Below are 13,869 nucleotides of genomic sequence, written 5' to 3'. Positions count from 1 at the left end.
CTGCCAATATGGTTACTTTTTAACGATTTTTTTAAGTGAAATTTTAACCATATTTCTAGTTCCCATGCAATAAACAATAAATGGTTAGAATTTCGACCAATAAACGAAACAACTTATTCATGTCCGCCATTTTAGCAAAAATCTTCGACAAAGCCACATTGGCTTATTATAGTTTATTTTTAATTTTAATCCTACTGGCAGCAATACTGGCGATGAGTTGAAGAGTAAAGTGGAATCAAAACTGCTGACCATGTAGAACCACGGGAAATTTGGCTGGAGCGGTAAATTAAGGACCATGTTTGTTTGTTTGTGGTGTTTGTTTGGATTAAGTTTGATAAAAAATAAATATGCTGCTCTTAAACCCGCATCATTTTTCTTTTTCCAGTTAAAAACATCCCATTTCTAGAATTTAATAGAAAAAAATTACCTGTTTCCCTACCATTCTGCGATATGGTTCAAAATTAACCGTTTTTCAACTTCTCCGCAATAATTTCTTGCGGTTAAAAAGTAACCATATTTCCACTTCTCAAGAGAAGTCAAAAAATGACTTCTATGGAAAAAACCAAAAAATCACTTAACGCGGAAAGGTGTGAAAATGGTTACTTTTTAACGATAATTGGTTAATTATTTTCGAGCGTGTACGGCTGATCTCAACACAATAAACTGCTGTTTCTGAAGGGCGTTTTCTACCGAAAGACGTCAAAAATTTCCGAAACGCGGACGCTCTTGTTTCGTTTTGTTCGCGCTGTTTGAATTTTTCTAACCAAATCGTTTTTCCAAATTATTCGCGTAATTATAAAATCGGTAAACACCTAACCGGAGTGTTGCGACAAAATGTCCGGATTTAGTTTCGGAACGCCAGCTACCACAGCACCCCCGGCGTTTTCGTTCGGAACTCCCGCCGTCAGCACCACGGCTACTGCTCCAACCAATCTGGCGGCTGGTGGCGCACCGGGCGGCGGATTCAGTTTCGGAACATCTGCCCCCACTTTGATAGCTAGTGCAGCGTCCGCCGCACCACCACCAGCTTTCGGAAGCCTAGCGAAACCTCCAACGACAGCAGCTCCGGCCTTCAGTTTCGGGACTCCAACGCCGGCTGCAACAGCTCCGGCGGCCACAACTACCACTGCCGCACCAACTGGCTTCGGAGGGTTTGGTTTGCCGGGAGCCACTACCAGTACTCCGGTTGCTCAGGCAGCAGCAGCGTCTAGTGGAGCCCTCGGCGGAACGGGTCCGATTAGTTTTGGAACTCCCCAACAGACGACTGCGGCGTCAGTCAGTCTAGTGAAACCGACAACATCAACGGCGGTACCCACACTAACCTTAGGAGGAGGTTTCGGAGCAACAGCCGCGGCACCCGCTGCTGCGGGGGGACTTTTTGGAGCAAACAAAACTACCACCGGAAGCACCGTGACAACGACGGTGAGTTTTATTTGATTTTTTTTTCTGTATGTATATACTGACTTAATACAAAGCCCAATCTGGAATATCGTCAAAAATATAAAGTTTTTAAAGTGAATTATTTTCACTGTATGTATTCAAATACATTTTCATCTTTTTTTTTTTTTTTTTCAAATTTTGGTATTGCCTCCGAAGGCTTTTTGAAATTTTAGTTAACCAATTACTTTTTTTGGAAAATTCGGAACTCTTCGGAAAATTCGGAATTTGCTTGAAATTATCTTTGCCCAAAAAAGACTGTCGATGGAGTTGAAGGAATGGCTACTTGGGCAATTTACACACTGAACTGAGATTGTGAATTATCTGTGCCAAGCAATCCAATGCATCTGGCATTTATTCCACAATTTCACATGCGTATTTTGAAAAGAATTAGAAAAAGAAAATGGTCCCAATTTGATTTGACACGATTTAAGGCGAATCCTCTCAATAATTTTTAAATTTCGGATCTGATCTCATATTGTTCAGGAGTAAAACACACACTGGTATTGTACGTGGAAAGAGCCACTTGAAATTAAATAAAAATTTCGCTTCAAAGCACCTACAAAAATAACGCATTTCCATTCCACACCCTATTTAGGTGGCAACGACCAGCAGCGGTCTTGCCCCGCAAAAACCGGTTGGATTGGGTGGAGTCGATATCAACGCGGCAGCGCCGAAATCCGTCGAGGGCAAACCGGACAGCACCAAAGCGAAAGAGTTCCAGGTGCCCCAGGAAATTGTCGGAACGGTGGAACAGTTGAAGGAACACATTAAAAAGCAGAAAACTAACAGCTCCGACATTGCACGAACCTCTAGCCGGAAGCTGTACAATGTACAGACGGAAATAAGCCGGCTCAACTGGAATCTGATCGATATCTCCAATAGTGTGACGAACAATCAGTCGGCCATAAAGCTGCTGCGCGGCGAAACGGCCAACATTATCCAGCAGGCCGATATGGCCCAGCGAACGCACGACACCCCGGCTGGACTGCAGTTTGAAAATACGATGCCACTGCAGTACTTCATCGAGTTAATCCAGAAATACGAAAGCGACCTTCTGAATCTAAAGCAACAGGTTAGAGTAATAGTTTATGAATAAAGGGAAAAATAAAAATTAACTCTATTTCTGCCTTTTTCACAGGTTGAATTAACGGAAAAACATATGCTATCGCTTACGGTTCCGCAGCATTTCACCGCCATGGATCTCAAAAGATGTCTGCAACAGATCCACGAAAGTTTCATCGCCTTAGCGGGCAGGCTTCACGAGACGCACCAGAAGGTGGAAGCCCAAAAGGAACAGTATATGAATTTGCGTCGGTATTTGTTGCGGGACAATACGGACGTCTTCGAGGCTGCAGCTTGTGGTATGGATTCATCGACTGCAGCATCGTCCCGGTTTTCCAGCTCCGTCACAACCGGACCAACTCCGTTCTCCACCCTTATGGGTGCGGTAAGTTTGAATGTTACGAAACAAACACCTGACTCGACACTGTGGCCTCGTGCATCTGCTGGTGGTTTTGCCCCTACAGCACCAGCCACTGCACCATTGGGAGCAGCGGGCCTAACAGGTCCGGGCGGAGCAAGCTCTGGATTCGGTTCAGCGCTAGGAGTTTCTGGAGCCGGAAGTGCTTTAGGTAAAACTTTTGACAGCGCACCAACCTTTGGTGGAGGTGGGGGCTTTAATTTACAGACACCGCCGTTGGGTACGAAACGGAACAAGCACTAATCCGACCATGGTTTCGAAATTTTATATTTTGTGCTTGTTTAGAAGTTTAAAATATACAAGTGTTATAGGACAATTTCTGGTAGTTGCTTTTCATGCCGAAAGTTCTCAACCAGTAAAAGGACAAATTGATGTACTTAAGTATTTTTTAAGCTACCATTTATTTGAACGAAGGAGTGTTACGGTTACTTTCTGATCGGAGATCGGCTTTCTCTAGTCTTCGTCGTTGTAGTCGTCTGCGTCATCGTCGTGCGTGATGAAGTTCATACCACCATACTCGTTACGTGAGATCTGGTAAAAATTTATAAAAAAAAAGCTTGAAATAATTTATCCACTCAAATCGCTCATTTCGCGAACGCAATTTGTGTATCGGTTACCGTCAGGATCCCCGAAAGAAGAGCGTATCCGACCATGGCCACCGTGGCAAACAGCCCGGAAACAACGTATCGTTTCTTTCGATCGTATGGTGTGTCGTCCTCTCGTTGGGTTCCATCGTAATGTGTCTTCGGTTGTTCTCCGTTCTTGCCGTTTGATCCATTCGAGGAGCTATAGCCGTTTTGACCATCACCGCTCTCCTTTGCGCTAGTGAAGCCTTCCCGGGCAAAATAGGTTTTGCTGATTCGATCCACATATTTGACTAGATTTTCGCATTGCTTCACGTGGTTCTGTAAAATCCCATTGGGCAGGGTTAGCTTTGCAATCACCGACAGGTACCCATACAGGATGGTATCGATTTCGCAAGGTGCATCACCGAGAAAAAAAATACTCTCGCCCAGCTTCTCCGAAATCCAGTTAATACATTTCTTGGCGTTCACTAAAATCTGATTGTGATACAAAAATTATTATTTATAAAATTCTTCTCTTTCATAACTAGAATCCTATATACTTACATCTTTAACATCGTGGAATTCAACCGAATCGTCCAGCGCAAAGTCGGCCAATGTGAGCATCAACTGCTCAGTCTTCTGAACGTACTTGCGCGGGCAATAAAAATTAAACGGTATCGGAATACGCTTTGCGTACAGCGTCCGGGTAGTGTCCAGATTTTTCGGATCACCCCACATGCTGTACATAAAGTAGGGATGCAGATTCTCCATCACGTACTGTATGGGACCGTTGATTGCCATGTAGTTAAGATTTTCAAGCTGTGCGTTGGCATCCCATCCTTTGGACTGTAGGTACTCGACAATCTTCGAGTAGCCACCTATTTTGGCGCCCTCCTCAGTGACCAGATACGGTAGCATACCGTTCGGGGAACTGAAGGGATTCCCATTGAAGTTCAGCGTAATTTTTGCATCAGCAAATTTGAGGTATGCCTGTGAAATATGGAATAAAAAAAAACATTATTTCATCAAGAAACAACAAACCAAAATAGGCAATACTTACCAAAATCCGGGCACATTCCTGATCTATCGTGGGAAGACCCCACTCACCGCGGTACAGAAAAAGTTCCATAGTAACATCTACCGAAATTGTATTTCCCAAATTTAAATGATTACTAGAGCACCAGAAACATGCCTACTTACATCAGATTGTGAGCCAAGAAAAAAAGTGTCGCATCCAGCCATGCAGCATGCATGCGGTGTTTACAAAATGCTTGAATGTTGCACAACATAAACTTGTATCATGAAGTACATGGTAAATGAAAATTAAGGACATTGGAATAGGATTAAGGCTGTATAGGATAACCCGAAATTGAGAACACTTCGAACATTTCATATCAGCACCAACACGTGAAAAGGGTCTATGTTCATATATGACGTTTCGAGAAAAACGCGTTTGAAAATTTTGCAATCTTTTTTAAATCGATAATTAAAATTCACGAGGAATCTCCCCAGTCTTAATAGTCAAAACGGTGCGTAGGATCATTCTAAGTATGTTTTTATCGATACGACGATTTTATCATGTAAAAATAGCTCGCAATTGTTTATAGACCCTAGCTGGAGTAAGAAATTCGTCTAGATGTTTTATACACCCTTCGCTTTGTACTGTATGTCTCATATGTGTGAGTGAGATGGAGATAAAATTTCCCCTAGTTTTTGACAAAGGCTTATGGTTCTCGCTATAGGAGTGAGTGAATAGGTTTCCGCATTCTTCCCCTTTTAATGTTTTGCATCTAGCCCGTTTGCTTTGTGTGGAGTAAAGGATGTATAAAACAATCTGTGTGAGGATAATGTCATTTTATGGCTCTAAGTTTTATCCTTTACTCAAACTGCATTATAAATCTTACGAAAACTGAAAAACTAAAAACGGTTTTTGTGTTAAGTAGAGCTTATATTGGGCCATTTGAATCCACTGAAAACCGGTTTTGTTTACTTTGTCTTTTATACCCTTTTCTCATGTTGCTGCTGATATGAGAAAAGTGTTGATGTTACCCAAAGGTAGCCAAGAACGTCACTTTTAAATAAGCATGCGGGATCCGTTGTAAGGGCCAGTAACTATGACTATATCAGAGGCTCCAGGTGTCCTGATTTATCAGGATTTGTCCTGATTTTCGTGAGACCGTCCTGATTTTTCAAAAACTCTTGAGTTGTCCTGATTTTTTTTTAAATTTGTCCCCAAAATGTCCTGATTTGTCCTGATTTTCATAAAAAATTCTTAAATATGATCAAATTTGTAGTTAAACTACACGCAGAAAAATAGAATTTAGTTTCAAAGGAAAGTGCCGCAAAAACAAAGGATTTTTTCCTTTGATTTTGGGACAAATAAAAATTCCTTTGATTCAAATGCATTTTCTTTTGTTTCGAAGAAATGCTTTCCTTTGAATCGAAACTTTTTCTTTGTTCCAAATAATTAAATGCTTTTAATTCAAAAACCTTTTCGTTTAGTTTTATGAAATTTATCTTTATTCTAACGGTATTTGGGTTTCAATTTAAAAGTATTTGTTTTTCAAATCTATGTTTGGTTTCTAAGAATTCTAGTACTGCATTATATTTTTTATCCTATTAGAAATAAAAAGAAATCAATTATAATAAAAACATTTTATTTCTCTTAAAGTACTTCATTTAGATTATCGATTTTCCACAGGATAATAGTTCTTGAACCGGTTCATCTGAAAACAAAGAAGAGAACACATAATACGGTTTGTTATGAAGCTTTAAAAAAACGACATTAAGCTAAATAATGCAATTAAAAAAATTAAAATTATTTGCATACATTGCATGAAAAGTACTTACTGGACGATGTTTGTTTGCACCCGAACAACTGATGAAGGGTTTCGGCGCCAGATGTTGAGTCTTCTTGGATCGGCCCGAAGCGATTGCAACCGCATAGTTGGAGGACCGGAACAGTCGGTATACAGTTACCTCTTCCAATTAGTTTGATGAATGATTGCCCTGAAAAATTTTGTTACTTAGACGGTTTATTTGAAATTAAATTAATTTTTAAGGCCTACCTAAGAGTCCACTGTCGATTGTCCTATCAAAGCTGTCGAAACTTTCCTACGCCGGGTACGTCTTGTGATTTCGGTGCTGTCTGGTGGTTGCGCGGCAGGAAGATTCCGGAGAAAATGAATAGGTCTGGCTGGATGTCGGGAAAGCTTCTCGCCGACCCGTTCACCTAACAGAAGCTAATAATGAAGATGTGTCGACTGTTTGACGAAAAATTACTTTGGTTCAAAAGAAAATTCATCTAAAACAATGAACTTTTACTTTGATTCTGAGTTTAAAAAAAAAATTCTTTGAATTCAAATTAAATATTTTGATTTAAAAAATCGGAACATTGGTTTTATGGGAAAAAAGTTCGGTTCAATATAAAATTTACTTGAATCAAGGAAATTGGATTTTGTTTTAATGTACACAAGGTTTTTGAATCAAAGATGTATATTTTTTAGTTCAATGGTACTACTTTTCGCTGCGTGTATGAGAAAATCGATTAAAAAAGTTATAAAATAGTTAAACCCATTGAACAGATGGAAATCTTCGGTTGAGATGATATTAAAATGGTGTTTTTCGATAAGAACTACCGGCCAGCAAACAAGCTGCGTACTGTTGTTGCATAAATCAAGGCGTTTACAGCACCTGTATTGCGCCTTTATTTATGCAATTTATTCAGAAATCCTCATTATTATCATGGATCAAGTGGTGTCCTGAAAAATCCTGATTTTGACCTTTGCGTTGTCCTGATTTTCGACGAATCCACCTGGCACCCCTGGACTATATGCCCTGTTGTTTATTCTAAATTTTGATTCTGAATTCTAATAAACAAGCTTTATTAAGAACAGATTTGAGTTATCGCCAAATATATTTAGTCTGTTCAATGTAGTCTGGTCGAAACGAATAGAAAAGGGTTTATCAGTTTATCACCTGTCTCATTCCAATTGACTTCGACCGATTTCTACCAGGTCGAAACGAATCCTGCTGCCGAGCTGGATTGGTTTCGACAAGTTTCAACTTGCTCCATTGAACAACGACCTGACTAGTTTCGACCAAAACATTGACTCGCTGAACATCTACTTGTTGACAGAAACCAGCTGAAACCGATTTTTACCAACCATTGAACGAAGCTTTTATACATGCAGATTAAAACCAAAATATGAGCGCTTGTCTACTAGTGAAGCGACACGTTGCGACGTTGAAAATCATAACGACGCATCTCGATTTTTCTAGTATGCTGTTTTCGTTCTCTCCACTGGCGCGGGGCAAAACTTTTTCTGAATAAACAAACAAACCCGGGGCGATGCAAATATATAGTTGCTATACTCGCACCCTTATGTGTATAGTGTTTTAACAACACTGTGCATTAAAGGGTTAAACTCAAAATTAAGTTTGACAGGGTTCAATACATAGTTCGATTCGTTCTAAGCGTGTAAAAACGTCAACACAGAATTATTGTTTGTTTTGTTATCGCTTTAAACAAAACACCATTTTCTCCCACAAAGTTCCTCAAATTTCAAGTGAAATTCATACCAAAACGGACATCAGAAAGTAGGAACTGACCATGAACGTGTCCATTGAACGAAAACGCGCCGATTGTGGTGCCCTGCCCAAGGGATGGCAACGGGAGGAAGTGCTCCGCAAAACGGGTCTTTCCGCTGGCAAGGTGGATGTTTACTATTACAGGTAAGACGGGAATGATGTTTTCATTGTTGATTTAATTGTTAAAATTCGGCTTGTAATATTGGTGGAATACATCACTATATTACCAGGGTATATTGTAGATATTTTCAAAGATAGGGTAACACGGTAACACTTCGTCGCTATTGTTTGTATTTACACCATCAGCAAGGGATTTGATAATTTTAAATGAACGATTCTCCCAACAGTCCGGCGGGTAAACGAATCGAGAGCAAACCCCAGTTGGCGCGGGCTCTTGGGGACACAATTGATTTGTCCACCTTTGATTATCAAGCGGGTCGCGTAGTTTCGGGTGCTACTCATATGATGTTACAGCACAATGCTCTCAAACGAAAGTTAGGTTCCAGTGCGAGTGGGAGCGCCGGAACCGGAAGTGGAGGCAGTACGCCAAGCGGTAGCAGTGGGCAAGGTCCACCGCCTCCCGTTCCCATTTATCATCCCCTGTCGGCATCGGCAGGAAATCTGGGAGTAGCCAGACATCATCAGCATCAGAATCAGTCCCATTCATCGCAGCAATACGATTACAGGTACCGGTTTCCCGGAACTGGACATCTTTTCGTTTTGCGTTGGTTAATTTTTGCTTTTTTGTTCCTTATAAAATTCTATAAATTGGCATTTCAATCTGGTTGATTTCCCATGGAAGGTATAAATTTTGAAAAATATCGACAGAAAACTGATTGGCTGATATACAATTTCAATTATGAATTCTTTCAAGTGCTTTTCATCGTTAAGTAGGCAATTTTTCTAACTGTTGTTGTTTCGTTTTTCACATAATATATTGCAGTCGAGGAATGCGAGCGGATACTTCGTTGATTCCTCCCATTCGACAGACGGCATCAATTTTCAAACAACCGGTAACGGTCGTTCGCAGCCAGGACGGAGAGAGCAAAGTCAAACGAGAACTGCAGCATGGTTCGCAAGTTAAACCGCGACAACTGTTCTGGGAGAAACGTTTAGAGGTGAGTCATGTAAACTAGCTGAAATTTCTTTTTGGTCATCAAGAAATTTTTCATTTAAGTAAAATTCCTTAATAAACAACCCTATGATTGAACAAAAAATAATTTCATTTCTCAGCACCTTCGTGCCAACAACACTCACAGCGAGGAAATCGGTTTGCTAGAGCTACCCAAACGATTGAAGGCGGTCGGGCCCGGTGTCAATGAGGCCACGGTGTTGCAATCTCTGGCCACTGCTTTACAAAACAACTCCCAGCCGGTGACGGGTCAAACGGCTTCGAAAACATCGCTCAACACCAATGCCGGGGTTTTTGTGAACCCGGACCAGCCACTGATGCACGTGGCCACCGTCACCGAGGACGACATCAAGCGGCAAGAAGAGCGGGTGCAGTTTGCGAGGCTCCGATTACAAGAAGCACTGAAAGCCTAATCAATAGGGTGAGGTAAATTTATTTTACAATTTTATGCTAATAGTATTTAAGATCTTTTCTAATGACTATGTCGATATCTGGAACGGTCGAAGATAAAAGACTTTGGGATAATGTATCTTAGTGTAAACGCATGTGTTCGATGATGATTTTAGCAATACAAAAATGTCCACTCGAATAAGTTGACCTAATGCTATGACCAAGAACATTACCCATTACATCTCTAAAGTGTAGTAAAGAAGCTCTGACTGTAATGATTATGTGCATCATAATATACTATCATAACTTATTGAGTACTATAAAGATACGTTCATTGAAGGTAGAAACAAAAAGAAAAATGCCCTTGTTGTGTTCCGAAAAATAGGAGAAAATAATGGAATCATATTGTTGGCAGTCTTAACAATCTTAACATTATTTAAGCTGCTTAAAATTTGACAAAGCAACATTCAAAAACATGGCGCCGCAACTCTTAAAAAAGATTGAACGAGCTTGACACTGAATCAAACTAGTTTGTTTCCAAATATCGACCAAGAAAGCAGGTTACAACTGTTGATTTTTATAAAACTTTTCAGACCAGCTGACGAAAAAAAAATTATGATTTGATTTGTGCAATCATTTATTATGCAATGAAAGAAGACACACATTTACTAGCACTCTACCATTGAAGGAGTAACATTTAGTTTCACGACATCTAAAGCATCCGCAACAATGAAATTGCTTTAGTTTTTGGTACAGGCATTGGTTTCCCGTTCTTTGGCGCAGTTCCTAATGATTCGCTGGAAGTTCCACTGGATCAACAGACCAATCAGCCGTAAAGGACCTAGCAGGTAAAACTGCAAGATACACAGTATAGGTCCCATCCAAGGTGCCATTCCGACGCACAGGGTGCTGAGAATCCAGCTTTCCAATCCCAGAATAGAAAAGAACGATCCCTTCAAAGCATCGTGAACAATTTTCCTTCCGACATCTTCCGGTTTGGCTAAGCCCCCGGAGCCGGAGATGATTTTTGTTTCGATGGGTTTCGATTGATTCTCCCGTTCGAATCCAGGCGTATCGGTATCAGCCGGTAGGGCAAGCGTGACGCTAACTCCAGCATGCTTCGCTTCCATGGCTATGGTTTCGGCCAAACCACGCAGTGCGAATTTCGATGCAGCGTAAGCCCCGTATCCGTAGAGACCTACCAGGGCCGCCTGAGAAGCTGTGATTACGATGATACCCTCCCGAGCTGCCTTCATTTTCGGTAGTACATAACGAGTAGGATAATAGGTGGCGAAGTAGTTAACATCCATCAGCAGTCTAGCATCTTCAACCGAGGTATCTTCGATCGTTCCACAAATGGCCATTCCTGCACAGTTAATCAACATGAAAATAGATCCTGAAGCTTGCTCGATGTCCTGGAACCCCTTCTCCACCAGATCGTTGCTCTTGGCCAGATCAATCGAACGGTATTCAATTTGTTGATCTTCACGAACCTTCCGCTTGAGCAATTGCTGTTTGGCTTTTTCTGGAACAAAAATTTTCTTTAGATTTGAGATTTATAAATTTTATTTGCCTTAAATAAGATACCTAGCAGATTAACATTCCTGGCGACGATTGTGACATTCGCACCGAGTCGAACGCATTCCATAGCGGCCCACAGCCCGATTCCGCTGCTTCCACCGGTGACGACAACATGTTTGCTTCTAATGTTGGCTCGCGATTTCCGGCAGACAAGATAGAATACTAATCCGTGTATAAAAATGATTCCAAAAATAGTGAGCACTATTTCCGTTTGATGATCCATGTTTTTTTTTCTGATAGAAAAAATAATAGGTTAAAAAAAGAATTTTGATCCACCGACACAATTGCATTGAAAGCTGTTTATTTTCACTTATTCATGACATCATTTTTTTTCATAAGTTACAAATCAAGCATAATGTTTACCGGAAATCAATGTGAGACCAATAAGATTAAACTCAGTAATATATTTCAACGAGACCACAACATTACCTGTTTCAAAATCAATGATTATAAATACTGATTGTCGGCAAACACCCGGCTTGTCCCTGATTTTTATGATAAAACATTAAACGAATAATCGAAAGGCTTATCACTTCAGTCCGTGAAAGACCAATGCATTCAACAGACCCACCCACCAAACCCACAATTTGGCTGCGTTATGTTTTGAACGAAACGGTAATAGCACAGATGCTTTTCAGAGTTCATCTTTGTACTCATAAAATTCGTGGCATCCGTACGATATCGATGTGCAAGTTAAAACTCTGTTTTTGACATTCCTACTCTGTGGTAAGCAGCTGCGTCCTATTCGTTCAATGTGAACCGGTTCAGATTATATGCCCTTACTGTTTGTTTTCCGATGTAGAAAAGTATTGTTCTATTTCCGAGTGTTTACGGAAGATTGAAGAATGCATTAATTTACATTATCACTTCAAATATTTACACTACAGAATTAAGTGAATTTGATTTTAAATGATAATCAACCTTCTGAAATAACACTAAAAAATTATTATTAATATGCGAGGAAACAATGGTTATAAAATCTCTGGTATTTAGCGTTTCAACTTAACTATTTTAAATATATTTACTTTCGGAACGGCGTGACGGCGTTGGCAGTTACGAGTTGGTGGCAATCTAAGATTTTGACCGAAGTCGAGTTAAGGCCTCTGCAATTTGTTGGGCCTTATCTTCGTAACGTTGGTCACAGAGGGAAACCTGGCCATATCTTTAACAATCCGAATAACATTCAGAGGCTTTCCATTCGTTTTAGGCCGCAAAAAAACCACCTACGGCCCAGCAAAAGTTGAATTTTCAGCATACAATCTGATTAGGGGGGACGCAGATGCTTAGGGTGTTTTTGAGAGACCATCCTTTGAAGATGCTTGAGCACTTGAAGGGTCCACTCTGTCATCTCCATCTGAGGTGATGTCCTCTGGATAAGGGCCTGGGTCCTCCAGGTGTTCTACATCTTCATATAGGAGATACCTATATCACAGACAAACAGACAGGACACTCTTTTTTCATTCTTCGCAAAACTAGCTGAGAAGCTAGGCAATGTCACCACCAGATAGCTCTGCTTCACTTTTTGCTTTGTTTTGCGGAAATCACAATTTTCCATCATGGTAGCCCTGTTTATTGTGATATATTTGTTTACTTACCCCTAACGACCAAAACATCTTCAAAACAAATATCCTTTGTGAAATGGAAAAGAAAGTAATTGAAAAGTGGATTTAAATCGGATGGCGATATTTGAATTTCCGGTTTCTAATCGAAACTTAAAAAACATGGGCTCCGATAAATTATAAAATAAAGAAGATGTTCGTGAGATGTTAGTTGTTTCGGTAAGTAGTATCTAACGGTATCTTATTTTCGGAAATATAACATTTCCATACCGTTCTCAGGATTGATGAAGACAGGTGAATCAAATATACATAATATGTAGTTCGATCATTGAAGCCTAGAATCGTTGAGTTGTGCGCTGAGTTTTCCTGGAAAATCTGCATTCAGCTTACAGTGGACTCAAATGTTATCTGCACCTCAAAATTGAAAATCCCTACCCTCCTGGACGAAACTTTTTGAAACGTTTGGCTCCCCGATCAGAAGTTGGGGGATATTTAAGCATTTTTTTTCCATTCCAGGCACTTTTCATATAATTTCCATAGTGATATCCTAATTCGTCAAGCCGAGTCCAACCAGAAGCATAACAAAAGCAATGAAGCTTCATCCTAAAATCGATGAATGAGTTTTGGAGATAAATATTTGAATATTCAGTTTGATCAACGATCTGAATACAGAAACCAGATATAAGATTTTTAGTTACAAATCAATTCACAGGATGCTTTTCACGGTCGAAGATAGAAGGTGTTATAAACAATTCGTGAAGTGTATATTGTCAGCTAATGAAGAAATCTCCTATAATAAATATTTTTTTAAATAAAAATTGTTACCATTATATTGTACCAAATCAGATTTTTACTATCAAGTGATGTTTTCTGTGTGGTTTTTGGTTGATTTGGAATTAAAATTTTTGAAAAATCGCTAAATACATTCAGAAGTTTCCAGAAGTTTCGCAAAATTGTCAGTTTCCAGTTTGATTTTTTGAACACGGAAGGTTGCTTACTTTTCCGTTTCCGAAGATGAATCAAAAGTTTCAACTGTTCTTCGTATAACTTGAAGCAATATTGTTTTGTAGGTCCGGAATATCAGATGGGAGATGGTTATAATATGCCAATGTCAACTTCAATCCTTGTAGA

At 40.0% G+C, this 13,869-nt stretch overlaps 4 protein-coding genes and 1 long non-coding RNA gene across 6 annotated transcripts; 3 read left to right on the top strand and 2 right to left on the bottom strand.

The window, feature by feature from the left end:
• The first annotated feature begins 682 nt into the window (after positions 1-682).
• Positions 683-3,236, top strand: LOC129754857 (nuclear pore complex protein Nup58-like). The gene is made up of 3 exons (XM_055751095.1): positions 683-1,422; positions 2,036-2,512; positions 2,579-3,236. The coding sequence occupies exons 1-3, from the start codon at positions 835-837 to the stop codon at positions 3,161-3,163; spliced, it is 1,650 nt and encodes a 549-aa protein (XP_055607070.1). The 5' UTR covers positions 683-834; the 3' UTR covers positions 3,164-3,236.
• A 58-nt stretch (positions 3,237-3,294) lies between these two features.
• On the bottom strand, positions 3,295-4,714 carry LOC129755967 (metaxin-1 homolog). Of its 2 annotated transcripts, XM_055752691.1 has the most exons (5): positions 4,687-4,705; positions 4,547-4,623; positions 4,051-4,476; positions 3,538-3,981; positions 3,295-3,451 (listed from the first exon to the last, which is right to left on the bottom strand). In XM_055752691.1, the coding sequence occupies exons 2-5, from the start codon at positions 4,613-4,615 to the stop codon at positions 3,374-3,376; spliced, it is 1,017 nt and encodes a 338-aa protein (XP_055608666.1). In that variant the 5' UTR covers positions 4,616-4,623; positions 4,687-4,705; the 3' UTR covers positions 3,295-3,373. The 2 variants fall into 2 exon arrangements, with proteins under 2 accessions (XP_055608666.1, XP_055608665.1); XM_055752690.1 differs by having other exon boundaries at positions 4,547-4,714.
• Positions 4,715-7,974: 3,260 nt separating this feature from the next.
• Positions 7,975-9,922, top strand: LOC129755287 (methyl-CpG-binding domain protein 2). Its single transcript, XM_055751710.1, has 4 exons — positions 7,975-8,220; positions 8,424-8,762; positions 9,020-9,194; positions 9,310-9,922. The coding sequence occupies exons 1-4, from the start codon at positions 8,099-8,101 to the stop codon at positions 9,619-9,621; spliced, it is 948 nt and encodes a 315-aa protein (XP_055607685.1). The 5' UTR covers positions 7,975-8,098; the 3' UTR covers positions 9,622-9,922.
• Positions 9,923-10,217: 295 nt separating this feature from the next.
• LOC129755763 (3-ketodihydrosphingosine reductase) lies at positions 10,218-11,757 on the bottom strand. Its single transcript, XM_055752401.1, has 3 exons — positions 11,609-11,757; positions 11,186-11,412; positions 10,218-11,123 (listed from the first exon to the last, which is right to left on the bottom strand). Exons 2-3 carry the CDS (start codon positions 11,400-11,402, stop codon positions 10,339-10,341), a joined length of 1,002 nt encoding a protein of 333 aa, XP_055608376.1. The 5' UTR covers positions 11,403-11,412; positions 11,609-11,757; the 3' UTR covers positions 10,218-10,338.
• Positions 11,758-12,793: 1,036 nt separating this feature from the next.
• On the top strand, positions 12,794-13,580 carry LOC129751516 (uncharacterized). The gene is made up of 3 exons (XR_008738735.1): positions 12,794-12,957; positions 13,018-13,198; positions 13,255-13,580. It is a non-coding gene; the product is annotated as an uncharacterized LOC129751516 (long non-coding RNA).
• Positions 13,581-13,869: the final 289 nt, after the last annotated feature.

Source organism: Uranotaenia lowii, chromosome 3, assembly GCF_029784155.1.
Source record: "Uranotaenia lowii strain MFRU-FL chromosome 3, ASM2978415v1, whole genome shotgun sequence".
Classification (NCBI taxonomy): Eukaryota; Metazoa; Arthropoda; class Insecta; order Diptera; family Culicidae; genus Uranotaenia; species Uranotaenia lowii.
The sequence above is the reverse complement of the archived record's forward strand: the minus strand, read 5'-3'. Positions and strand labels throughout refer to the sequence as shown.